At 44.8% G+C, this 25986-nt stretch overlaps 2 protein-coding genes across 11 annotated transcripts in view; one reads left to right on the top strand and one right to left on the bottom strand.

Moving 5' to 3' along the window:
- Aasdh (aminoadipate-semialdehyde dehydrogenase) overlaps positions 1-10741 on the top strand; it is a 31419-nt gene extending 20678 nt beyond the window's left edge. For 2 of the 4 annotated variants that reach the window (XM_021162881.2, XM_029476920.1), the window contains 7 exons: positions 529-721; positions 2662-2777; positions 3762-4557; positions 6714-6877; positions 8234-8356; positions 9105-9236; positions 10298-10741. In XM_021162881.2, coding sequence (XP_021018540.1) covers positions 529-721; positions 2662-2777; positions 3762-4557; positions 6714-6877; positions 8234-8356; positions 9105-9236; positions 10298-10696 — 1923 coding nt within the window. In that variant the 3' untranslated portion in view covers positions 10697-10741. Of the gene's footprint in view, positions 1-528; positions 722-2661; positions 2778-3761; positions 4558-6713; positions 6878-8233; positions 8357-8778; positions 9237-10297 lie in introns of those variants that run through there. The other 2 variants (XM_029476921.1, XM_029476922.1) reach the window with 2 other exon arrangements.
- A 5284-nt stretch (positions 10742-16025) lies between these two features.
- The window catches only part of Kiaa1211 (KIAA1211 ortholog), a 217949-nt gene continuing 207988 nt past the window's right edge, over positions 16026-25986 (bottom strand). For all 7 annotated transcript variants that reach the window (XM_029477876.1, XM_029477878.1, XM_021162942.1 and 4 more), the window contains 3 exons: positions 20537-20727; positions 19350-19512; positions 16026-16203 (listed from right to left, as the gene is read on the bottom strand). In XM_029477876.1, coding sequence (XP_029333736.1) covers positions 16043-16203; positions 19350-19512; positions 20537-20727 — 515 coding nt within the window. In that variant the 3' untranslated portion in view covers positions 16026-16042. The remainder of the gene's footprint in view (positions 16204-19349; positions 19513-20536; positions 20728-25986) is intronic.

Below are 25986 nucleotides of genomic sequence, written 5' to 3'. Positions count from 1 at the left end.
AGGATGTTTGCTTGTTTTGAGGCAGTCTCTATATGTAGTCCAGGCTAGGCTGAAATTCCGAGGTTCCCTGCCTCGAGCTTCCTCATGTTAGGATTACAGGTGTGTGTTCCCAAGCCTGGCTTGAGGTGACCATTTTAAAATCAATAATGGGCTGGAGAGACAGCTCCAAGGTTAGCGGTGCTCACTGCTCTTTCAGAGGACCCGGGTTGGTTTTGTAGCACCCACATCAGATGGCTCCCAACCTTGTGTAACTCCAGCTGCAGAGGATCCAGCATGCTCTGGTCTCCCCCAGCACCTGCACTCTCATGGTGCACACAGCTCACATGGGCACACATGCACACGTAAGAATAAATATAGTGACAGCATAGATTTTGAGATGCATGAAAATACATTGGTTTATTTGCTTTAGAGTGCATTATTTTTTGAAATGCTAACTTTATCAGGACTGAGTTTAGACAGCACATCTGAGCCTTCAGGAGTTCATTTCAAGATGGTTCCATGAGTAAGTGATGGTGATCTCTCTTACAGGTTGCTGAAGAACTTCGCCAGGTGGAGTCTTGTGCAGTCACTTGGTATAATCAGGAAAGATTGATTCTCTTCATCGTATCCAAAGTTGACTTAGTAAAGGACTGCATCTTTAAAGAATTGCAGAAACACCTTCCAGCACACGCCCTGCCTGATGACATGGTGCTGATCGATACCCTGCCATTTACATGCCATGGTAAAGTGACAAATCGGGTGTGGGGTGCTCAGTGCTGGAGAGCACTATGGTGCTCCTTAGTCAATGGCTACAGAAGGACTATTGTGAGTGATACTGGCACTAATTATGGTAGACCCTTGTAACTAGCTCCCGTGAGCTGATAGTCTTCTGACGTGTGATTTACAGATGGGCAATTTCTCCCCAGATTATTTTGCTTAGTATTAATTACGTGTGCATTCCTGTGACAGTACCTGATAGAGGGGAGGGGAGATTTGGGCTCACAGTCTCAGGGTGTGTCTGTTCACCATGATGGGATGGCTCAGTGAGCAGCTCAGATCATGTGATGGTGGGCCAGGAACAGTGAGAAGGATGAAGACAGGCTTTGTCAGGCTGTCTCCTCGATTCTTGCTATGCCTACAGCCCACTTCCAGGAATGGTCCTTCCCAGTTCGATTATCCTCTGAACATCCTCACAGACACAGCCAGGGATATCTGTCAGCTTTTTAGGTGACTCTGGATGCAGTTAGGTTGACCTTCAAGCCAGCCATCCCAGCTAGTCAGTGCCTGTATTCCTCAGAGATCACTAGAGAAACAGAACTAATGTTTAGATAGATACATAAAAATATTACAGGGAACTGACAGAGCTCTCATGCTATGACTGCAGGCTGGACAGGACCTAAGAAAGCAGGACTGTGGTTTTCAGTGTTGAGACCTGAGAGCCAGCAGAGCCAGTGGTTTAAGCCCCATGAGGAGGCATCTGACATACACGGCCAGGCTGAAGCTGAGGCTAACTCCCTTCTTCTGGCTTTTGTTTTGTTCAGGCTTCCAAGGGCTGGGCTGATCACCAGCCAGTTTGGGAACACTGCTTTCGGTACTGAGTCCAGTGATTGACATGCTAATCTGATCCTGCAATATCAATTTAGATGCACACAGAAACAGTGTTTAATCAGTGTTAAACAGTGGGCCAACCCCATGACCCAGACAGGTTGACAGTAAAACGAACCATCACACTGGGAGAACTGCCGTTCTGCCTAGTGCTGCTTAGCTTCGAACTATATACCTTTTTTGGCAACAGGAACCTTGATAGCTATTTCAGGGTAGCCTTGATTTCAGTTTGTAGCCCAAGCTACAAAACATACACTCCTATATATCAGACACAGTGCCACATACCTGTAATCCCAACACTATGGAGGCTGAGGTAGGATGATTACAAAGCTTGACGCTAGCTCGAGCTGCATAGTAAGACCCGCTTAATAAAAGAAAATGTGGGGCCAGAGAGGTGGCTCATCTGGTAAAAGTGGTTGCTGAGTAAGTATGTCTAGTGGCTTGATGACTTGATGGCATATAGGAGACTCTCAAGTCCTGAAAGCTGTACTGACTTACACACCAAGCACATACACACACACACGAGCACACACACTTTTTTTTTTTTTTTTTTTTGGTTTTTTGAGACAGGGTTTGTCTGTGTCGCCCTGGCTGTCCTGGAACTCACTTTGTAGACCAGGCTGTCCTGGAACTCAGAAATCTGCCTGCCTCTGCCTCCCAAGTGCTGGGATTAAAGGCGGGCACCACTACTGCTCCTCCTGTTATAATGTTTTCATACAAGGTACACTTCATTCCTTGTGCTTCACTTGTATGCAGTAACCCCCACCCCACTCACTACCACATCTTGCGCTCTTTAACTTAGATACATGGCCTGTTTTCCTCTTCCGTGTTACTCACTACAGTCTTTGTAGCCTTGGCCACAAACTGCTTATCTGTTCTCCATGATTTCTGAGCTTTACAGTGAAGAGTGTGACCAACAAACACAATGGCTCTGGGGCTAAATGGATTCAGTTGCTTATTTTATGGGGTGAGTCACCTAGGATCTTGTACACTCAACACATACTCTACTACTTAGCTGCAAACCTTGGTTAAAGTTCAAATGCTATTTTAATGTTTGTTATTTCTCTTCATATTAAGGTAAAGTTGATGTTTCTGAGTTAAACAAGATATATTTAGACTACATAAACTCACAACCTAGGAATGAACTCCATGGAAAAGAGGAACTTTGGGGAAAATTACAGTATTTATGGAAGGTACAACTTTTTAAATGCAAATTCATTTCTATAATTCATTCATTATTAGGAATTTCAGTGTCCCCAGTAAGCCAGTAAACGTATTTTAAGAATGTTATTGCTGTTATTGTATATGCTAATTAGCATACCTCCCTTAATTCAGTTTGTACATAATAAAGGTTAGAGTGTTTAATTAAATATCTTCCAAAGACATTCACTGGAAGAGAGGTAGTTTAAAAGGTGCCGGTGTCTACTTCCTACCTGACGTACTTTCCCCTGCGAGGGGGGCACCTGCTGTTCTTGCAGTGCTACAACCATGCTCTTCCGAGTGGGCTAGCCTTACGCTTGGGCTTCTCTCATTAGTCTTGCAGTAGCTGCATGCTTCTGCTCAAGGCATTATTAATGTGTGCCTTAATGGGTAAGCAAGCTTTCTTAGATATGATACAGGTTTTAGCCAGGCAGTGGTGGCATGCGCCTTTAATCCCAGCATTCAGGAGACAGAGGCAAGTAGGTCACTGACCTGGTCTATAGTACTAGTTCCAGGTTAGCCGGGGCTGCGCAGAGAAACCCTGTCTCAAAAAACAAACAAAAAGGTCCCGTGAAGTGTGTGCATTTGGTGCCTTAGGAACTGAGGGCTACGTTCTTATCACTCCACTTGTAAAGCTGTTTGACTTACGGGACGTGGATCGATGTTATTTCCATGTTGGGAATATCAGCTGTGAGGGCTAGTTGGTAAAGCAGATGTTTCTGTGAGTTTATTCCTTATTTTATAGATAGGAAACCTGCTCTAAGCGGAATTGTATTTAGCAATTACACAGCGACCCCGTGACAGAGTTGGTAGTGCAATGATGACCTAGAGAAAATCATTTTTAATTGAATTGTTAGCATCCCCCTGCCTTTTAAAGTGATGCTATCTGTGAAACAGGCACCGTAGCTCTGTATCACTTGCTACATTGTCAAGTCCTTTGGTTTGGACCGCTTACCATCCTTCTCTCTCCTCTGTAGTCTATTCTGTGTCTCCCTGAGGATCCAGAGGATACTGTGAAGGTTCCTGCCAACTCCGTCTTTTTAGATAGCGGTGGGGATTCCCTCAAGTCCGTGCGGCTCCTCAGTGAGATTGAGCAGCTCACCGGGACAGCCGTTCCTGGCCTTCTGGAAGTTATCCTCAGCAGTTCCCTCTTAGATGTTTACAACCACATCGTTCAAGCCGTGTTTACACCGGAGGACATGAAAGCCAACAGGAGTTACACCACAAAAAGGAAATTCAGTGATGCTGATCCAGAGGAAGCCAGCAGGAAGCCTGCACGTTTGGAGTCCTCCTGGCCTTCAAACCATGCAGGCGAGACCAACTCCGTGATCGCTCTGAGCAGAGGGAGTCAGGTTTTGTCTCTTGGCGCTGGGAGGCTTTTAACTCAATTAGGACTCTGCCTGCCAGTCTGTTCTCTGGATTTAACCCCACAGACTAACACTCAGATATTAAAAAACCTAAGCCCTCCAGCTCCTGATGAAAACTTGGAAAAGCCCCCACTTTTTCAGCAGGGGAGCCCCGTAGTTGGGGCTATGGCGATGGTATTGCGCGAGAGGTGGCGGTCAGACACAGGCAAATGCGTCGACGCCTCCCCTCTGCTGGTGAGAGCAACTGTGCAGGATAAGCCCTCCACAACCGTGTATATTGGCTCACACTCGAACACAGTGAAGGCTGTCGACCTGTCCTCTGGGGAGACGAGGTGGGAACAGCTACTAGGAGATCGAATTGAATCCTCAGCGTGTGTGTCTAAATGTGGAAACTTTATTGTAGTGGGTAAGTTTCTGAATCTGGGGTTCGTAGAGTTAAAGTGTGTGTGTGTGTGTGTGTGTGTGTGTNTGTGTGTGTGTGTGTGTGTGTGTGTAGGGAGGGTTGTTTGGTTGTTGTCACAGGTCAGTGGTTAGTTAACTCTGTCCTGCTTAGCAGCATGGCTTGGAGTTAAGAGTCCCTGGATATAAACCTAGCTCTGTATTGCTAAACTCTGACTTTGGCAGGATGTTGCACTTCCACCTTCACTTTTCTCATGGATAAACTGGAAACGATAACAAAACACAATGCTCTGTATAATGTTGTATTGAATAATTGTATAATGTTGTATTGAATAATTGTATAATGTTGTATTAGAGCCTCCTAGCCCACGGCAGATCCCTTGGGTCGGGAATCTTGGAGAGGAAGCTGACGATCAAGATCTCATACCTCTTTAGGCATCTGAGGCTTTATGTGCTGGAAGTCAGGCTTCCAGGACGGCTCACAGGCAGCATGGTCAGCGTGGGGCTCCGGCCTTAGGCTCGCTCTTCCCTCACTTTTTGCTGAGAATATTCAGGCTGTGCCACCTGAGCCTCTCTGTAGCTGTCTGAATATTTGTATGGCATAGTATCTGACTTCCCTCAGAGTGGGTGATCCCAAAGAGAAAGCCACAGGAGCCACATGGTGCCTTTAAGACCTACTCGCTAAAACTGGAGACTACCATTTTTGCTTAATTTTGTTCACTGAACATAAATCATCAAGTCCAGTCCATGCCCTGGGAAGAGAATTGGTCTCCAGGTCTTGAAGATCATCTAAGAATTTATGGGTGTATTTTAAACCCATGACAACTATCAGAGTTATGAGCAGGGTTAAGTGAGCCATTAGTACACTGCAAGGCACAAACGAAGCTCTCAGTGAGTGATGGCCACACAGAGAGTGTCGTGGAAATTGAATCCTGGGTGGGAGCAGAACCATGTATAACGTAGGCAGTGAGACTCCTAAATGGCTGCCCTCACATTCCATCCACTTGGTCTGATTTCTATGTGCCCAAGTGTTTGTAGTGACTTCATTTGTAGGGTTTTTTTTTGTTTGTTTTTTTTTTTTTTTTTTTTTTTTTTTCTTTTTTTTTTTTTTGCCATTTTTACCATTTTTACTCAACTGTACCAAGGTCTGGGATCTCTGCTCCCTTCTCATCCACAGCCACCACTTGGGAAAAGAAGTTCAGTGTAGTTGCTAAGAATACAGGCGCTTAGATTTATTAAATCCTGACACTGCCAGCCACATGGTAACTTTGAAAGTTTGCCCTGCTGGTTAATCTGCTTCCTTGTTGTCATCCATGAGTGTGGACACAATTATGCTAAAATGTTTGAAAAAGTCGGCCAGGGATGTGGCTCAGATGGCAGAATGCTGCCCTGCATGCTCAAGGCTCAGTCCCCAGCACTGCACAAACCAGGTGATGCACACGTGGAATCCCAGCCCTCAAGACGTAGGGCAGGAGGATCAGAAGGCCTATCCTCCCCTCATAGGGCTGAGGCTAGCCTGGGCTAAAGACCCTGTCTCCAAAAGAAGCCCCCAGTACACAGGAAATGCCCAGCAGACATTGGTTGTTACTAGTGTTAGCTTTTCTAAAACAGTCCTGAGCGCCTTTCTTCCTTGTGTGGCTACAATAACTGTGGGATGGAAGGAGAGTAACTTGATGCTCTGTGATGCTGGTCATTTATCCAGCAACAGCCAGGATGGATTGGAGTCCGGCTCCGTCCGTGTGGGTGTGTGCGTGAGCTCCTGAAGTCAGAGGACCACTTGTAGGAGTCGGCTCCATCTTTTCCGTGTTGCTCTGGGGACCTAAGTCAGGTTGTCAGGCGTGGTGGCAGGGCCTTTACTGACTTATCTTGCTGGTCTGTAGAACTTTCAAAAAGTAAGGGACTACTGGTTGTAGTGGTGTTCACTGTCACTTCAGCACAGGAGGTAAAGGCCCAGAGCTGGAAGGAAGACATGTGCCAGCGCACCAGCACTGAGAAAGGATTTTACACAAATGACTGTAGTTCAGTTTTCCTTTATGTTTACTGAAATCTAAATCAGATGGTGAGCATAAATATATGAGAAGAGTGTGAATAGAAATTGTCATTACTTAGATATTTTATATCAATGTATCTCAGTCTCATCTTTTACATTTTGTTCCTCTGTAGGCTGTTATAATGGATTAGTCTATGTTCTAAAAAGTAATAGTGGAGAAAAATATTGGGCATTTACTACTGAAGATGCTGTCAAAAGCTCACCAGCCGTGGATCCAACCACAGGACTCATTTACGTCGGATCTCATGACCAGCACGCATATGCTTTAGACATTTATGTAAGAATTCACTTCATCACTGTTTATCATAAACACAGAAATGGACGTGACTGTTACGTGCTCTTGTGTGTGGGAGCAGGAGTTAGTGATAGCCCAAGCATAACACTGGGTCTGGAAAGAAGTGATTAGTTAAATTTTAACATCTTTAGACAATTTTAGCTTCTTTTCAAATAATTTCAGTAGTATAAAAAATTTAGAATGATAATAACAGAAAAAAATTAAAGTAAGAGATCAGTAAGCTCTTTTAAGGGCCCATTATATGAAAATAAAAACTACAAGAAATAGGCTAAGACAGTTTTTGAAATAAGTGAATCAAAGCTCACTTATTGGTATAAATAGAAATAAAGAGTAAATATAAGTTAATTAGAAAGACCCAGATAGAAGACAAAAACAAGGGACATAAATACATGCGATCCCAGGAAGAAACGGCTGAGGACATAAGTATCTCAGACCTTTAGTCTTCAAAGCCACGAGAATGAGACTCTGAGATCCCAAAGCACATAGCTCCCCATGCTACAGTGATTGACAGCCAGTGTCCGTGAGAGAAGTACCAGCTGGGAAGACATTTGAGGGGCTGTGGTGTGGATAAAGCTCAGTTGGTACCTTGCCTAGGATGCACAAAGTACTTAAGAGGATTGGTAGTGCAGGACCATCCTTGGCTACATGCGAGTTTGAGGTCAGCTTTGCTACATGCTTTAAAAAGGACATTAATTTTAGAAGATCACACACACACACATAGGAAGTTTAATTAAGAAGCAGTGTGATGAGTAACGTTCATGTCCTTTGACCGAAGAAATTTTTTTTCTATGATTCTATTCTGGCAAAATAATCAGAAGCAGACAAATATATACATAAAGTTGTTTATAAGATTGAGCAACTAGTTTCTAATAGTTTTTAGATCAGGAAGAGACATCATTTTATTTTGCATACAATGTATTAAATTATTTTTAAGTCATTTTATAAAGTCAGTGGAAGAAACACACCAAGTTGTATATTCAGAATGAGTATATGTATGTGTGGGCACACACACACACACACATATACAAGAGCGCGTGTACATGTTGCCTTTGCACTAACTTACCTGGCATGGTGGTGCATACCTGAAATCTCTACACCGAGGAGGCAAGGGCAGGAGGATTCAGAGTGAGTGAACAGGGAGGGCAGAGGAGAGGGAAAAATCTACATCCCCCTGGACTGTGACAACTGCCTCACAGAACAGCATGCGCAAGGCTCTGGGGTCAATCCTAGCACCAGAAGGAGCAACACGTGAAGTCGAGCCCAGCCAAACTTTAGCTGTCCTGTATGCCGGCTTATTAACCACAGCACCACACAGTTAATTCAGATTCTTATTTGCAGGAAAAGAAGTGTGTCTGGAAGCTAAACTGTGAAGGCGCTCTCTTTTCCTCTCCGTGTTTGAGCCTGAGCCCACACCATCTGTACTGCGCTACGCTAGGGGGACTCTTACTGGCCGTAAGTCCTGTAGGTATAAAGTGACACGTGTTGTTTGTTTTACCTATCTTTATCTTTGATTTTGATGTTGAAAAGTCAGAAACTTTTCAGTTAAATATAATACATGTATTAATGAGCTAGAATTCACTTAAAATGATTGAAATTAGTTGGAAAAAGGAGTGAGAGTTTATGTTTTTATTGTCACTTGTTTCTTCAGCTAGTTTTAACTGTTAAAAGATTGAGTTTTACATTTGTAAGTATTTGTGTGTGTGTGTGTGTGTGTGTGTGTAACACCTGTCTGGAACTTGACAAGGTCAGAAGAGGCAAGGGCTCCCCTGGAACTGAAGTTACACAGATGTTCTAGGTCTATGTGTAGCTCTGCTTTGCACTGTGCTCTGGGCTGATGTTCTCTGCGTCCCAGTTCTGCTCAGTAAGCACTGATTTTCTGACAGTGTGTGGATGCCGGATTCATCAAAGCACCAGTGTGTCACTGTCACTGTCCCTCTGGCTTTGAAGAGTGTTCGTTTGTTGTAAAATGGCTGTGCATGTAACGGCACTTGCTGCCAAGCCTGACAACCTGAGTTAACTCCTTCCCATGTGATGGAAGGTGAGAATCAGTTCACACACGTTGTCCTCCAGCCTCCCTCCACGTGTGCCTGTGGCATGTACTTACACACGTGCATGTGCACACACACAGTGAGTAAGTGAATGTAACTTTAAATGGTAAAGGTCCGTGGTTAGTAATTTCCAGTGCTATCGACTGCTTTGGCCACGACAGGCTTCTGGGAGCACGGTGTGGAAGCGCTCCTGTGGAAAGCCACTCTTCTCTTCCCCACGGTGCTACCAGCACTACGTCTGCATCGGCTGCGTGGACGGCAGTTTGCTCTGTTTCACACACTCAGGGGAGCAGGTAGGAAGATCAAGTTCTGTTCTGTGTAACCCTTCCTAACCCCCAGCCCTGGAGACTGAACCCAGGGACTTGACCAGTGACTGTTCTGTTATTGAGCTGTATTCTCAGCCCTTGGCTGACTAGTGTCTCTCTCTCTCTCTCTCTCTCTCTCTCTCTCTGTGGATCTGAGGTTGATATGTCTCCCTAATTTACTCTACCATACATACATACATACTATCATCTCGTGTGTGTGTGTGTGTGTGTGTGTGTGTGTGTGTATAAATTTTTATTTCTTTTGATTCAGGGTCTTACTAGCTATCCTGGAACTCACTGTGTAGACCAGGCTAGCCTAGAACTGAAATCTGCCTGCCTTTGTCTCTTGGGTGTTTGTATTAAAGGTGCGCACCATTTGACAATGTATAGATTTTATTAAGATTGTTTGTATGTATGTATGTATGTATATATGTATGTATGTATGTATGTGAGTGCACTGTCGTTGTCTTCAGACACCCCAGAAGAGGGCATCGGATCCCATTACAGATGGTTGTGAGCCACCATGTGGTTGCTGGGAATTGAACTCAGGACCTCTGGAAGAGCAGTCACTACCCTTAACCTCCAGCCCCCAGATTGTTGTTTAAAGCTTTAAAATTTGAGTAAAACGTGGGTTTTTTAGGGGGTTTTGTGTGTGTGTTTGTTCTTCCTGTTTTTTGTTTTGTTTTGTTTTGTTTTTGTTTGTTGTTTTTTTTTTTTCCTAGAGCTGGAGTTGGAACCAAGTTCCACCCCCTGTCCAAGACTGTTTTTGATAACATATTGAAGACCTGCTGCGGTTTTTTCCGTTAAACAGTGTCTCTGAACATACCAGGATTTCCCAAGTATGCTCAAGGTTCATTACAATCATGCTCTGCTGTGCCTGATCCTGGTTTTTACCACTGGAGCAGTTCCGTGTGAGAGTGCTACTTCCCAGAGAGGGCGCCATTTCTGGTGTCTCCATCTCACCTCTGCCGTCTGGATGAAGAGACCCCGTCAGACTCAAGTGTTGCGTCAGGTGAGTGGGTGACCCTTATTCCTGTTTTCCTTTACAGGTCTGGCGCTTTGCTGCTGGAGGGCCAATCTTCTCATCCCCATGCGTCTCAGCAGCAGAACAAGAAATATTTTTTGGTTCCCATGACTGCTTTATCTACTGCTGTAGCAAGGAAGGTCACCTCCGGTGGAAATTTGAGACGACAGCCAGGGTGTACTCAACGCCCTTTGCTTTCAGTAACCACCTCCGTAGCGATGATGCACTGCTGGCAGCGGCATCCACTGACGGGAAACTGTGGGTCCTCGAGTCTCGGAGTGGAGAGCTGCGAAGTGTGTATGAACTCCCCGGAGAAGTCTTCTCCTCTCCTGTGGTCTGGGAATCAATGCTCGTTATTGGGTGCAGAAATAATTATATTTACTGTCTGGATTTATTGTGTGGTGATAAAAATAACCAGGTGTAGTCCTTGTAAGTATGTGTCAGTGAGAGGGTTGGGAATGTCACTGTAAATGGATGGGTTTATATTAAAGATTCTATTTTGGTTTAGGAATTTGTCTGTGGTCCTTTCCATAGAGAACAGCCATGTTTCTTTCCTTTGGAAGCAGCAGAAGCGTCTAAGATAGATAAAGCACCCGATTGATGCATTCGTAGCACTTTTAATTATGTGGGACGGTGTGCTGGCTAGTTTTCTGTCAACTTGACATACCCTAGAGTTACCTGAAAGGAAGGAGTCTCAACTGAGAAAATTCCTCCGTAAGACTGGGCTATAGGCAGGCCCGGAGAGCATTTTCTTAACCAGTGGTTGATGGGGGAGGGCCCAGCCCATTGTGAGTGGAGCCATCCCTAAGCTGGTGTTTCTGACTTCTATAAGCAGGCTGATGAAACTATGAAGAGCAAGCCAGTAAGTAGCATTTCTCCACGGCCTCTGCATCAGCTCCTGCCTCCAGGCTCCTGCCCTGCTTGAGTTACTGTCCCGACTTCCCTCAGTGATGAACTATGCTGCTGAGGTGTAAGCCGAATAAATTACTCTTTCCCCATCTTGCTTTTGGTGGTGGTGTTTCATCACAGCAATGGTAACCCTAATCAGGACAGGTGGGTCATCGTATGTAGTAGATTCACATTTGCTTTACTTTGTCAAAAGAACACTGCTCTGTCTCCCATCAAGCCACCCCCACTGTGTGTATTAAGAAAGTGGGGGCATAGCACCTCTGTGGTCCTTGGGTGGCACCTTTGAGAGAGGATTAAGATTATTTGAGGCCATGCATGTGGGGGTTGCTGCTGAGGGACTGGTGGTTTGTTTGTAAGATACACCAGGGTGGTCTGCACTGCTGTGTGACGCTAGCATCACCATCACTGGGACTCTGCAGGGCTCTGCAGATGTGGTCAATGGATCTCGAACTCCTAGGATTTCAGAACTGAGAGCTGAATAAACCTTTATTTATAGACAGTCTGTGATGTTCAGTCATAGGCAAGTGGACAAAGACAGGTAGTGATCACCATTCCTTGGAGGATGTTTGTAAACTGGTTAGCATCTGAAGTTGAGCCACTGACCGAGATCCGTCTGTCTTCACTGGTGTGCCATTACAGGTGGACATTACTGGTGGGTGCCTGAATAGAAGGCAGGGGAAGGAAAACTGTCTTTTTTCAGCTGGGCTCCCATATTTTCGTGCTCTTGGATACCAGAATTCCTAGACTGAGACATAGCACCACCTACCGTATCTTCCTGCCTCTCTGCAGGTGACACCATTGGTACCCTGGTCTTGAGCATTTGGCCTTTATCTGAATTGCACTATACCATAGGTTCTTTGGGTCTCTAGTGTGCAAACAGCACATGGCACTTCCATTTTCCACACCCTCACGAGTCAATGCCTAGGTCTCTTCTTTTATAGCAGTTTCTCCAGAGAAATCATATTAGAGTCTATATTTTGCAGTAAGTAAATAACCTTTCATTTCTCTCTCCACCTAGGTAAATCTATCTCATCAGTTATGTTTCTTTAGAGAACCCTGCTACATTAAGGTAGTTTAGTAAGTTTCAGGGGTTTGAAGATCTCTGTGGAAAAGAAAGGATCAGAATGTATATTGTGAGTCATAAACAGAATACTCCATTTACTATGTACTCTGAAATCTGTTTATCTTTTGTGTTTTGCCTGCGTGTGTGTAAGAAGTGTACCACACGTGCCTTCCCTCCAGAGACCAGAGGAGCGCGTGGGATCCTCTGGACCTGGAGTGAGCACCGTGGAGATGCTACCAGCTAAGCCTGTGTCCTCTGACGGAAGCAAGAGCTCTCAATAAACCATCCCTCTAGACTGAGCTAAAGGTTTTTAAAGGTAGGATCTGTTTATCAACTTAGGTTCCTTCTTCTGATGGGGAGAAGGGGGGTAGAAAACCAGTACATGCATTGCTGGGACTTGAACCCAGGGCTTTGTTCATGCTAGGCAAACGCTCCACTACTGGACTAGGTTCATACCATTTCTAAGCAAGCAAACGTGCCTATGTTAACCACACACTCAGTTCATCCATCATTCCTTCTATGCAGCCCACGCTGACTTGAGTTTCTCACCAAGTTATTCTTGAAGGTCACATGCTCAGATGGGTCAAGGTGTAGCCTGGTGGTAGCTGGTCCTCAGCGGCACTGCTCACAAGCCCCCGGCTGAGACTAATGCTACTGCTGAGCCTACAGTAAGGAGACTGCAGGATGATTTGATCCAAGACTCAGATCGCTAGCTTCCAGTTTGGAATTGATATAAATATTTGTCATCCTTATCATATATTCTTCCACTGGGATTGTTGGGTGAAAAAAATAAAGTAGCATTAAAAACAACTTGAAGTTTTCATGTTCATCCAGAACTCCAAAGATACGAGATTACTCAAAGATTGCCACTGAAATCAATCAGAACTTCAGCTTAAAAAGGACATTCCATCAGTACCAAAGATCTTGTATTTTATTGAATGGTCTTATCCCTTAAATAATGGGGCATTTTTATATTTCAAACTGTACTCAACCAAAATCTCAAAATAATATTAAAATCACACTAAGGATTTTTTAATTAAGTATCTACTTAATTTTATTGTTGGTAAAAATATTGCAAGACACTCGTAGCTAATGTTGCTGCTTTAAAATAAGCAAACTAAACATCACAAGAAGAGACGGTGGATACATACTATATATTTGCAGATAAACAGCTAAAATGAGAATTTAATGGTAATCGACCATGTTTTATAAGAAACAATTGCACTTGAAACAGTTTCAAAGTAAACAAAAAACTCTACTTCCATATATAAGTCTATGAACAGAGGTTAATCATCTATAACCTTGCCAGAAGTTTATTTAAATAAAAAAAAAGCTTGTATATTCGTATATTTAGTACAGCAGTCATTCATTTTTTTAAAAAAGGAAAAGAATTTTTTGTTTTCACAGAATTTCCCCGTAGTTTGTTGCTCAAAGAGCGCAACACAGAAATAGGCAGAATAACACTTGATTGGTATTTAGTGCAGGCTTGGAGTGATTTCAGTGAAATGTTAAACATGTACTCTTTAGCAAGTATGACAACTGCCTTTTTCCTCAGTAGATTCTTCTTTCCAAGATACTAGTGGGGCATCTTTAACTAAGCTGTTTCTTGTGCTGTGTATGGCTCGTGGTATTGAGTCACAATGAATGCATCTACTATTCTTTCTTTCTTTAAGACAGGGTCTCCATTATGTAGCCTTGGCTGGCCTGGAGCTCGTTATGTAGACCAGACTGGCCTTGAACACTTTAAGAGTCACTTGCTTCTGCCTACCAAATGCATGTACCACCACGCCAGCCCTATTATTTCTAATCATCTCATTTCTGTACCTGTTTCCTGCCATGACTGTGGTACTGGCCAAAGCTGGCAGGAAGCAAGGGAGAAGTTGATTTGGAAGAATCACTGTAGCACTATCATTCTAGGGCTTTGGGTAGAAAGATTCCCACGCAGAAGTGTTATATCAGTGAGGAAACCATTAAGCTAACAATTGTCTACACATAAAAGTTAGGAATGAACACCAGTGTGGGAAACGTGCAGTGAGATATTAGTTGCTTACAATAACAGTAAAAAAAAAAAGTTACATTGATTCTTAACAGTCTGAAGGTCCAGTATATATAATACTAAATCCAACTTGCAATAGTACAGCTATCCACTTGACCACACATGCCAGCTGCTTCATGAAGCTGAGCTATTGTTTCTAGAGAGAACATGGTTTCTATATGGCAAACAGCATCCCTGTCATCCTGTACGGTAGACAGAATAACAGCACATTGCATATTGAGTCAGCACAGAGGAGAAGTTGTAATGGATGCTATAAGACATGTTAGTGCGGGAGGAAGAAGGGTGTAGTCCCCCCTGCCCTGGGCAAAGAATCCGCACCTACATTTTAGGGTAAGAATCTATGAAAAGGAAAAGAAGCCAACAGCATGAAATGCAGAGCTAGTGCCAGCAGTGCGAGGGCATTGCTGGGATGTCTAGTGTTGTGTAAAGCAAATCTAGAGAAATGAATCCCTGTGGCTTTGAAACTGGGACGTCCCTTCTTTGTATGCACATGTATGTGTGTGATAACAAGGCCACGGAAAACTCTGAGATGCTTTTTTTTTTTTTTAAAGGTATCAAGGTGAATGCTCTAAATTGTAAATGCTTTGGAACATTCGACTCTGAATTATTCAAGTACATTAAAGGAAAAAAGAAAAAAGAAATTCTCTGCTGGAAGTCCTTAGTATAAATAGGTTACACATCTTGGCTTGTTCATTTTCCCTAACGGCCAAGGGAAAACTTGAGGGGCATGGAAGGCCGGCAACCGAAACTATCGTACATACATGGCTGGTGTGGGTGAGGTGACGACTTTATTTTCTTGTCTCACTTTTGCATCTTCAGGTGGGGCAAGCCTTCTCTTCGTAGTCTGAAAAGCTCAATGATGAAAACCAAGTCTACCCCAAGGTCCTTAACCTTTGGGTTATAAAAGAACACATCGGAAGAGTTTTCCCAAAAATGTATATTCTAAGCCAGCCCTCTGCTCCCAGAGCCTGGGCTGCAGCCTGGGCTGCAGATGAGCCCATGCACTACGGAGAGATTCTCAGAGACAAGTCTGACACAATTCCTGCTCTCACCGGGTTAAATACAAACGTTCCTTAGGAGCCAGCGAGGCCAAATGGTCCATGTGTCTTTAAAAAGGTACTGGTAAGACGGGGCACACCATGGATTGAGCGTAGTGAGAGTGCGAGTGGGTTTGCTACGTTATGGTTTTTAAGGTGGGGGGAATTCATGAAAACCAGACATAGGCACAGAGTTGGGAGCCAGCTTTTTCCTTATTTCTCCAGTTCCTGCGTTCAGGAGAGTGACACCATGTTTAATGTACATGTGAACCTGTCACTGTTACATATGCAAACATAGTAGGGTCAATGTTTTGGATAGAAGAGAATCAAAAATAAAACAACTTACAAAGCTTGGCAAAAGGACATGTTCTGAAATGGTGCATGGGTATGCATATGTGAAGGCCATGGGTGGGCATGGCGCTCCCCTGAGGAGCTCGCACTTGCAGATTTTGCTTCACGTGGTCCCTCAAACAAAACTGTCTCTTGAGAACTAGAGGGAGCTCAAGGCACCAGGACCCAGGGTTGTGCAAATACACTCTTTACAACGAACCCCACCACTTCCGTTGCTAAACATTATTTTGGAGCCTAGTAAAAGCATGCTTCTTTTCCCTAGCCTGGTTCCGTTAACCTTGTATAAAAAAATAAATAAATAAAAAGGGCAAGAGAAGAGCCGACAACTGGCCGAGACGTGGATAAAATCGCTGTTTACTTAATAATCTGCGGACAGTCGCTCCAGGCCTTTGCTTTTCTTTTGGCCAAAGCCAGCCAGGCAGGTTCTGTGGACACGGGAGCAGCGTCTGGGGTGGAGAACCGCTTGGTGACCTCTTTTACCAGTGGTGCTGAGGGCGCAGAGTCTGAGATCTCCACTGCAGTGTTTCAAAGGAAAAGAGAAGGAAGAGCCACGTAAAAACAGAAAGTCTAGTTAACAGAGTTATATATACTTACTGTATGTGAGATGCTGTACACACACACACACACACCAGAATAGCTGTTATTCACAAAGTGATGTAAGAACATTTGAAAATCTGCTCTTAAACATTTTAAGAATTCAGTAGATTGGTAGCTATGGTCACCGTGTTACACAACAGATTCCTTGCACTTCTCTGAAATGTACCCGTTAGTAAACACCTCCCCAGTTCGGTCCCCAGAACGAGATTCTGACTTTAGAAGGCATGAATTTCAAGCCATGCATGATAGAAGCCAAGATGCCTCAGAACTGCTATGTCCCTGAACTCCTGAAATTCCTACCTCCACCTGAGCCCTAAGATGAACCCATGGACCGGACAGTGGTGGCGCAGGCCTTTAATCCCAGCATTTGGGAGGCAGAGGCAGGCAGATCTCTTGAGTTCAAAACCAGCCTGGTCTACAGAGTGAGTTCCAGGACAGCCAGGGCTACAGAGAGAAACCCTGTCTCAAAAAACAACAAAACAAAACAAAAGATGAACCTTTGGAAACTGCCAGCTGTCATGACTTCTAGTGTTGTCTAGTAATTCCGATGTCCCCTGTCACCTGTTTGTGAGACATCTCACACTGTAGCCCAGGCTGGCTGCAAACTCATGGTAATCCTCCTGACCCCGCCTCCCAGGGGTTAAGAATTGCAGGCTATCACGCCTGACTATCCTGCTTTCTCTACTAGAGATCTTGGGTTTCTACGAGGAGGTTCTCTGTAAGGATTTCGGAGCACTCACAACTTTAGTGCCCAGGGACGCGTCCTGCATTCTTCTAGGACTCAGGGGATACGAATTGAATGTGAAGACAAACACTTTGAAGCAAAGGCTTGCTTTATTAAGCTGGAGCTGCTGTAAGCGGGAACAGAAAAGAAAGAAACTCTCAGTCTCACGCTAATACTTAGAACCCGCAGCGTAAGAGCAAATGCAAGAATGCTTGCGGGCCGAGATCAGTGTTTTGAGGTAGTTCTGGTATATAAGCACTCCTGCTCCACCACTAAGTACTAAAACCCTTTTATAATACCTCCACGTTTCCAGACCTCGGGTAGCAGGTAGCCGAGGCAAAGGCTTAGACACCGCTAAGGTTTGCGCAAATCTCTCCAGTGATCTCATGTCTGACGTTTAATTCTCTAGAGTTGGGGGTTGACTTGCTGCTATGTATTCAAAGGCTAAATTATGAACCCCAAACAAGCTCATTCTCATGCACTCGGATCTTAGGTATGTAAACCTTGCTCCACAACTTAAAGCTGATTGGCTAATAAAAAGCTAGAGCCTGTGATTGGGCAGTAGAGAGAGGAAGGCAGGACTTGAGAACTGAGTGAGGGGTCCCAAGAGAGACCACTAAGAGGAAAAAGAAGGTGGAGAGAGTAGGCAACGAGGCCGTTTGGATCCTGACCGTCAGGCCAGACGCGCACCTGAGGGCAGGCTGGTGAAGCAGAAGCAATCCCGTTGAGACAGCATATGGAGTTCAAAGGGCTACGGTTTGGATAGAGGGGAGAAGAGCATAGAGCCTGCCCAGTCGAGGCTTACAGCTTGGAAATAAAATACTAGGTTTCTGTGACTCTTATATGGGCAAGTTAGAATAAATAATTCATTTACGCTCTAGTGCGGTGGTACAGAATTCTTCTGTGTTGGGAGGCAGAAGCCTCGTCGTGTGTGCTTGGGTGTCAGAGGCCCTCAAAAGTGGATTCATGATTTTCTCACTCTACCTGCTTTCTCTCTCTCCTCATGTGTATGCTTGCCCATCCACTTCCTAACCTAGGATGAAACAGCCCAGGGCCCTCCCAGCTTGATAAATGACCTGTCTTTGGGTATTCTGTTAGCCTTCATAGAATGGACCAAGACAGACACACTATGCTCTCTGGGGACCACCACAGACGTATAGGGAAGCAGATGCCCTGTTAGTGCCTGGGAATATATGTATTCAGAACGATACATTTTCCAAGTGATTGGAGCCAGGCAATAGTTGGGCAACCATTGGGACATTTTATTTTATTTTACATCTTTCATGTGTTATAAACAAAGAAAGGTGTCTGTTGTTAATTAGCACCAAGGACACAGTGCAGAGATAACTTTCTCTGTGAAGCCAGTTGACAGCCTTCTCTAGAGTCACATCAGTGGAAATGCCCGAGCATCTGAGCCGTGTCACCTAGGCAGAGAAGTCACCAGGAAATTGGAGGGGGTGGGGGTGGGGGTGGGGGAAGCTTCTGCCTCCAGTTCACTTTCACACAGAGGATCAGGTGGCAGCTTTCACACACTTACCTCAACTGCGTCATTTCCGATGATATGACACTGGCGTCTACTTCCAAACCCAGGCTCCTTCTGCCTCAGTTTTACCTAAACTTTCCACCTTGCCTTGCCCAATCCTGTCAGACTCAGCTCTTCCTTTGTTTAAATGTTCTGGCCTATGCTTTTCTTTGCTGTAGCATACACACACACACACACACACACACACACACACACACGAGATAGATAGATAGATAGATAGATAGATAGATAGATAGATAGATAGATAGATAGATAGATAATAGATAGATGATAGATACACCAGATGATGGGCAATGAGGTGCTAGTGATGACTCTTATTGTCCTGTTAAATGTTCAGAAACCCAGCAAGCCACTTGCTGTCTGTCACACTGGTAGCTAGCCATGGATGACGTATTTACACCATGGACGATAATAGAGGCTACGGAGCAGAGGTGTTTGTACCCCCGTAAAGAGCTGACTGTTCTTGCTGGGCATGGTGTTGCATGCCTTTAATCCCAGCACTTGGGAGGCAGAGGCAGGCGAATTTCTGAGTTCAAGGCCAGCCTGGTCTATACAGAGAAACCCTGTCTCAAAAAAAAAAAAAAAAAAAAAAGAGAGAGAGAGAGAGAGCGCTGACTGTTAAGGAGTCTTACTGTCTCTCCACGAGACCTGGGGAAGTCCTGGCACTTGCATCAGTGTCAGAGTTTGTGCCCTGGTCTAGAGAGAGCCTGTGCTCTGTGACGTCTGAGGTGCTGTGGCAGTCACTACACAGTGGAAAACTGTAGGTACAGGCAAGTGGGGAAGGGCCCATGCTCTACCTGTCACAGACGTGGGGAGAGTGTTGGACTTCTTCAGCTGCTCTCTGCGCTGCAGCCTGGACACGGCCGTTTCTGGCTTTTTCTCTTCAGATGGAGCAGCAGGCTTGTGCACGGGACCAGTTTTGCTTGCCCGGCTGCTTCCAGGCTGTAGGCTGACACTGACCTGCGTTGGGAATGACAGGCAAAGCACGTTCTCAGTGACATGACCCCTGACCCCTAACCTCTGCACCCCAGAGGGGCCCTGGGCTTCACGTGTGAGCGGTGCGTTCAAGACAGGCCTCCCCTGAGAGCTCAGTGTTGTGTACCAAGGATGGAAAGTTACTTTCCAAGCGGATTATAAAGTTAGGTCATAAAACATGGCTCTTGATTGCCTGTGCACACTGCGCAAAGTCACTGCCATATCTCCCATATATAACCATTTCCCTTCTCCAAGATAGATATAGAAGATCCTCATGGGAATGTCTGAAACCAAGGATAGAACTAAACCCTGATTGCTCTGTCTTGTTCTTACCTTAGATTTGTACCACTTCAGCTTATGACGGTTTTCTAACTAAGCTTTCACCAGGAAGTACTTTATGGCTTCCTGGCATGAGTTAATCTCCAGTATCATTACAGTCACACCTTGGGGCCATTCTTAAGGAAAATAGGATGGATGCAAACACTGGGACTCTTTGACAGTGAATGTGATGACCAAAGCAGATATCAGGTGACCAGCCAGTAGTTGGCACCTACGGTTAAGACACACTGGGCAAAGAGTCTTCATGTCCCATGGAGTAGGACAGGAGGTTCCATCACACCAAAACAGCAGTTTATCTCTGTCAGGTGTTATTTGTGGAATTTCCCACCTAATATTTCTGGATCATGACTGACCTTCAGTCATTCAGACCACTAACGAGTGCAGCCTCACACAGGGAGCAAGGGCACTACTTGAAACCACTGTGTGTGAGCTGCTGCTGCTGCAAATACATCTTAGATTCTGCCAAACCAGGTTTCCCCTGCGAGCGTAATAAAAACCAAATTAAGTTTTACACTGGAAACATGCCTCCCTGATGTAAAGTTTGTCAGTGTATTTCCTTCCCTGCCCTTGGGAAACAGCACCTCCAGATAGAACCTTAAAAACCAAGCCAGCGACTTAGACGAGAGAGCAGCTTGGGGCAGCAGCACTAGCGGCACAGTGAGCTACGCACGGTCTCTTTGGAGAGCTTTTCTGCTTGCTTGGCCTCCCGGGCTTGCTTCCTCTCCTCCCGAGTCGCTTGCTGCTCCCGGAATCCCTTCTGTTTCTGGAGTGCCAATGTTATCCACAGCGGCTGAGCGGTTTCAACTTTCTCTGTCACCTTGGAGCCGTCCAGAGAGTGCCTGCTCTGAAGCACGGGCTTCTCTGTGAAGGAAGAAGGTGGCGTTTGCTGTGAGGAACCGACGACTAGCTCATCATCTCCTAAAGTCCGGGGTGTAGGTACTAACAGGCTGATGCCCGAGGGACCCCACGGAGGGAAAAGGTGACATCCTTGACTAACAGGAAAACGGGGCATTTTCCTTCCCTAAATGTAGAACTATTTTACAAATATATATATAAAATCTCCAGTGTGATTAAAAGCTCATGTTTACAGGGGACCCAGATGATATGTGGTTCACTGCCTTGGTGAGGTTTGTGTTTAGCAATGGCACTGCAAAGGAGGAGGAAGGGGAGGAAAGGGGACCCCAGATTGTGAGAGAAGCTCTCTTAGAAGCAGGATGCAGGGATTGGATCCAGCTATGAACAGCAGAGTCCACTCCAAGGGGATCCCAGTATCCGATATGTATCCTTATCAGATCTGCAGACTCGATCACAGAGAAGGTGCTGTTGTTATCTATGAATCAGGTAGACAGAGCCCTGCCATTTCTATGCAAGGCATCAAAAATGGCAAAGCCACCCATGCCAAAGACCTGACCCACATTCCCACGCAGTGATGGGGTAATTCAGATGCCACGGTGTTTTTCTCGACATCTATCTCCAAAAAACAAAGTGAAAATGAAGACAAAATTGTTTTTAAAGGGAAAACAAGGAAGTTTGTAATTCCTGAGAACTGTACTTTGAGTAGAGTAATCTGGGGTTAGGAGGGTCATATTTCTCTAAGAAGGATGTACTACCTATTGCTCTAATGAGGTACCTTGGACTGGATTTTAAAGAGTAAATGTAAAGGCTTATTAGGTCTGGCCCACAGGACCAAAAAGCAGGATATTAAAATTGGATTTCCACTTGAGCCTCAGCCAAGAATTCTCCCAAAGGCTTGTGAAACAATAATCACCTAGTCACACATTCCAAAGTTGAGGACCACCTACTAGGACTGGACTGTGAAACAGCCAGTCAGCCACCACTGAGACATGGGAAAACCGAGGTGGCCGCTGAAGGCTAGCCGTCGTCTGGATATCCCACTGTCTCTAGAAGACAGACTCCTTTGTGAGTTAGAGGTCTAAAAAATGAGCAGAATGCCTTGGAGAATGCGTAAGACCTTCATCGGGGTGAAAGTGTGAGCTCTTCAATTTGTCAACTTTTAAAGATTTACTTTGAATTGTGCATGTGTGATTGTGTGTGTGTTTATGTGTGTGTGTACATACACAAGTACAGGTGCCCACCCAGGACAGAGGCATTGGGTCCTCTGGAGCTGGAATTATAAATAGTTGTGAACTGCCCAACAAGGGTGCTTGCAGCTGAACTCTGGTCTGTGTCAGAACACTATAAGATCTTAACCCCCGAGCCATCTCTCCAGCCCCTTATTTATCTCATTTAAATCTATGAATAATGATGAATATCCAGGCTGATATGGACACCTTCACTCAGCCCACATTACCAAAGGTTGTGTGTATCTAAGATTAAGAAAAACCTTTTTGGCTGGGCAGTGGTGGCGCACACCTTTAATCCCAGCACTTGGGAGGCAGAGGCAGGTGGATTTCTGAGTTCGAGGCCAGCCTGGTCTACAGAGTGAGAAACCCTGTCTCGAAAAAACAAAAACAAAAACCAACCAACAAACAAACAAAAAAGAAAAAAACCAAAAAACAAACAAAAAAACTTTTTGTTTTTTTGTTTTCATTTTTCAGGTTGTTTTGTTTTGTTTTGTTTTTCAGGTTGTTTTGTTTTGTTTTGTTTGAGATAGAGCTTCGCTATATTGCTCTGCCTATTCTGAAACTAACTACATAGACAAGGCTGGCCTTGAACTTGCACAGAGCTGCCTGCCTCGGTCTCCCAAGTGCTGGGATTAAAGGGGTATGCCCACCACTATGCCTAGCTTGAGTTAAGAGTCTTGAGGAAGGCTATGCACAGGAGGGTCTGTGCAGGGCTGGAAGGGACTGTGGTTTTATTCTCACTGTTAGCATATTAAAGATTCTATAACGAGGTAAATATTTGGAAGAGCCTACTTCCTTTTAACTACATGACTCTTTAGATGATCAGTAAATGGTGTAAAAAGTTACTTTACTATTAGTTAATGAAGCATCAAAAACTAGCAGGGGCAACAAGTTCTTTAGAAAGAAATCAGATCGATAAGAAATTAACCAAAAAATAAAAAGGGACAACGTGATTTGCAGAGCAGATACATAGTGTCCCTCCTGGACCTCGCTTAAGGTGTAGATAATATCCTGGAGGTTTTAGCTAGTGACGATGGTTCTACATGTATGTAATCAATGAATAGTTACAGTCTATGCTTAGCGATTTTTAATCTGTCAGGGAATTCAAATATGTTTGGTCTGCCCTGGCCTAGAGCAGTTGACTAGCAAAACTCCACTGAAGAGAGGTGCCATTTATTTTTGTTTGTTTGTTTGTTTGTGCTGGGGCTCACTAGCTGGGTTCCTGTAACTGAACTCTGGTCCCTGTAAGAGCACTGTGAGTTCTTAACCACCCAGCCAGGGCTGGCTGGCCTGAAACGGCCAGGTAGCCCATGCTCACCTCTAACTCACAGAGACATGTCTCCTTCTACTTCCCAAGTACTGGGATCAAAGACATTTATGCTGAAGGAACTCAGCGTGAGTTTGGCCAGCATGGCTCTGGTGGGCCCTGCCTATTTTTCCCATTCCCACCTGCCTTGCTAAACACATTATATCCCAAAAGCTAGTTAACCATGGTCCATTCCCTTATGTGGCTCCTTCCTCCTCCTGAGGCTGACTACAAGGTCCAGCTAGCAAAGCATTGAAATCAAGCAATCAAAAGGCCCCTTTTGGCTTACCTAGTTTAACATGCCCAATTAAAGTTAAACACCTCATCCTAACACGGGGTTTCCCCCTTTACCTTTATAAATTGCCATTTATATAAATATCCTATGTTCCATACCCATCTCCTCTCTATGCAGAGATAGTCTTTTGTTCTTTGAGACAAACATCCCGCCCCTTCTCCCTTTTCCCTCCCCCTTCTCCCTTGCCCCCTCCCCCTTCTCTCTTGTCCTCTGTCTCCTGTCCTCTCTTATCCCCTGCTCTTGTCCCTCTGGGGCAAATAATTCTCCCCTATGCTAAGAACTTGCTCTTGGGGGTCCTGAGTCCCTATGCCCAGCCTATTTAATTTGGAGTCTGACAATCCAAAATCTGAACACCAGGAAGGATGACAGGGATGGTAATAGCTTTGGAGAGAAAATTAAGGCATGTCCAAGAGAAATGAGCTTTCTCTTCCTGGAGAAGAGAAGAGGCTGATAGGGACTTTGCAGGCATGAGAGCTAACATCCAAATGAGAAAATGAGTTCACCCTTCAAACAGCAGTCACTACAGGCAAGAATTTACAGGCTACTATCAACATCTCATGCCCACCCAGAAAAGCAAGTGGGGCAGATGGGTCATTTAGAGAGGACTGCTCTTTGGGGATGTACCACCACCATCTTTCAGTAGGTTCACCAAAATGGCAAAAAAGGGAAGAGAGGAGAAGCACCCTATATATGTTCTTCTGGTCACAACTATGAGATGGGTGATACAGTAGACATCAAGGGGATAGATACTGTTAAAAAGTCACACCTCATAAATGTTGCCATAGCGAAACTAGAAGAGTCTAACGCTGTTGCCCAGCATGCTGTTGGTACTGGTGTAAACTGGTGAAAATCAAGGACAAGATTTTTTTTGGTTTCTTTTTTCAAGACATGGTTTCTCTGTGCAGCCCTGGCTGTCCTAGAACTCAGTTTGTATACCAGGCTGGTCTTGAACTCAGAGATCCACCAATCTCTGCCTCCTGTGTGCCACCAGCTCCCGGCAAGGGCAAAATTCTTGTCAAGAGAATGAATCTGCATGTTGGGTATGTTAAGCATCCTAAGACTAGAGCTGGCTTCCTGAAATGGATGAAGGAAAACAAAGTGGAGAAGAAAGGTGCTAAAGAGAAAGGTACCTGGATCCAACTGGAGTGCCAGCCTGCCACAGCCTGAGAAGCACACTTTGTCAGAACTAAAGAATGACCTTGGGCTGCTGGAGCCCATCCTTATGAATGCGTGGCTGACTGGCTGACCAGGTAACAACAACAACAACAACAACCTGCTAAAAAGTAAAAATAAAACCGGGAAAGACTTGTTGAGACCCTGCTATGCCATACCTAAGTTACTCCCTATCATTACTGTGGCTGCTCTCAGTCTGTGGCTTGCCCTAGGTGACTCCATTTTGAGTGCAAATACAGAGGTAAGATGGTCCTGCATCCTACGCACACATTTAGACATCCCTGGTCCAGCACTACCCAAGAGGCAGACGGATACACTTTTCCCTAAAAGCAAAACGAACTGCCTGGAAATCGATCACCAGTAGATTAGGAACATATGGGCATTGTTAAAAATCATCTTAGAAAAGACTAAGCCTGAGGATTTATAGAACGGATCACATGGAAGAAGGACCCAGCCTGCTCGCCTGTCCCCCATAAAGATGCTGAAGTCCTTCCATGGCTCTCTGATCCTTCACCTACAGCTGTTTCTGCAGCTGGACTCAACTCTAAGGTCTGAGGCTTCGTTAACTGAAACCCTGCTTCCTTGACAGTAGTCCTGTGTGTGTGTGTGTGTGTGTGTGTGTGTGTGTGTGTGTGTGTAGAGTTCATGAAGGCCAGAAGAGGGTGATGGATCTCCTGGAACTGGAGTTACAAAGAGGTGTGGGGTGCCATGCTGAGAATCCAACCATGGTCCTCTCTAAGAGCAACAAGTATTCTGAACCAGAGCCATCTCTTCAGCCCCTCCTACTGGCTTTCTTCTTGTTTTCTTATCTGGTTACTCTGTAACTCTGTGTTGGCTCTCTGCCTCCGGTAAGTCCTCTCAGGATTCCCAGAACACTGTTGAGAGTTAACGTTTTATAGGTACTCCATTGCACAGGTGCATGCACACATGTGCATGTATTTACTTTATGACGTGTAATCTTCGATAGGAGATTTAACATCAGTAATTAGGATTGGAATAAGAGATCTTGGTTTGCCAATGGCCAACCCAAGGAAAGTAGAGACAACTTGGCAATGGCTAGCAACAAAACTGATGTCTCTTGTGACTTTATTGTTATTTGATCAGTTCTGACACTGCAGAGATGTAACCAGATCCACCTATGGTTTCTGGCAATAGCACACTCGAGCACACACGTGGCACAGCAGGACTTGAGGGGCTTTCATGAAGGTAAGATAAGTAACCAAGCTAACACTTCTCAAGGAAGCAGAAACCACCCCACACCT

Source organism: Mus caroli, chromosome 5, assembly GCF_900094665.2.
Source record: "Mus caroli chromosome 5, CAROLI_EIJ_v1.1, whole genome shotgun sequence".
Classification (NCBI taxonomy): domain Eukaryota; kingdom Metazoa; phylum Chordata; class Mammalia; order Rodentia; family Muridae; genus Mus; species Mus caroli.
The sequence above is the reverse complement of the archived record's forward strand: the minus strand, read 5'-3'. Positions and strand labels throughout refer to the sequence as shown.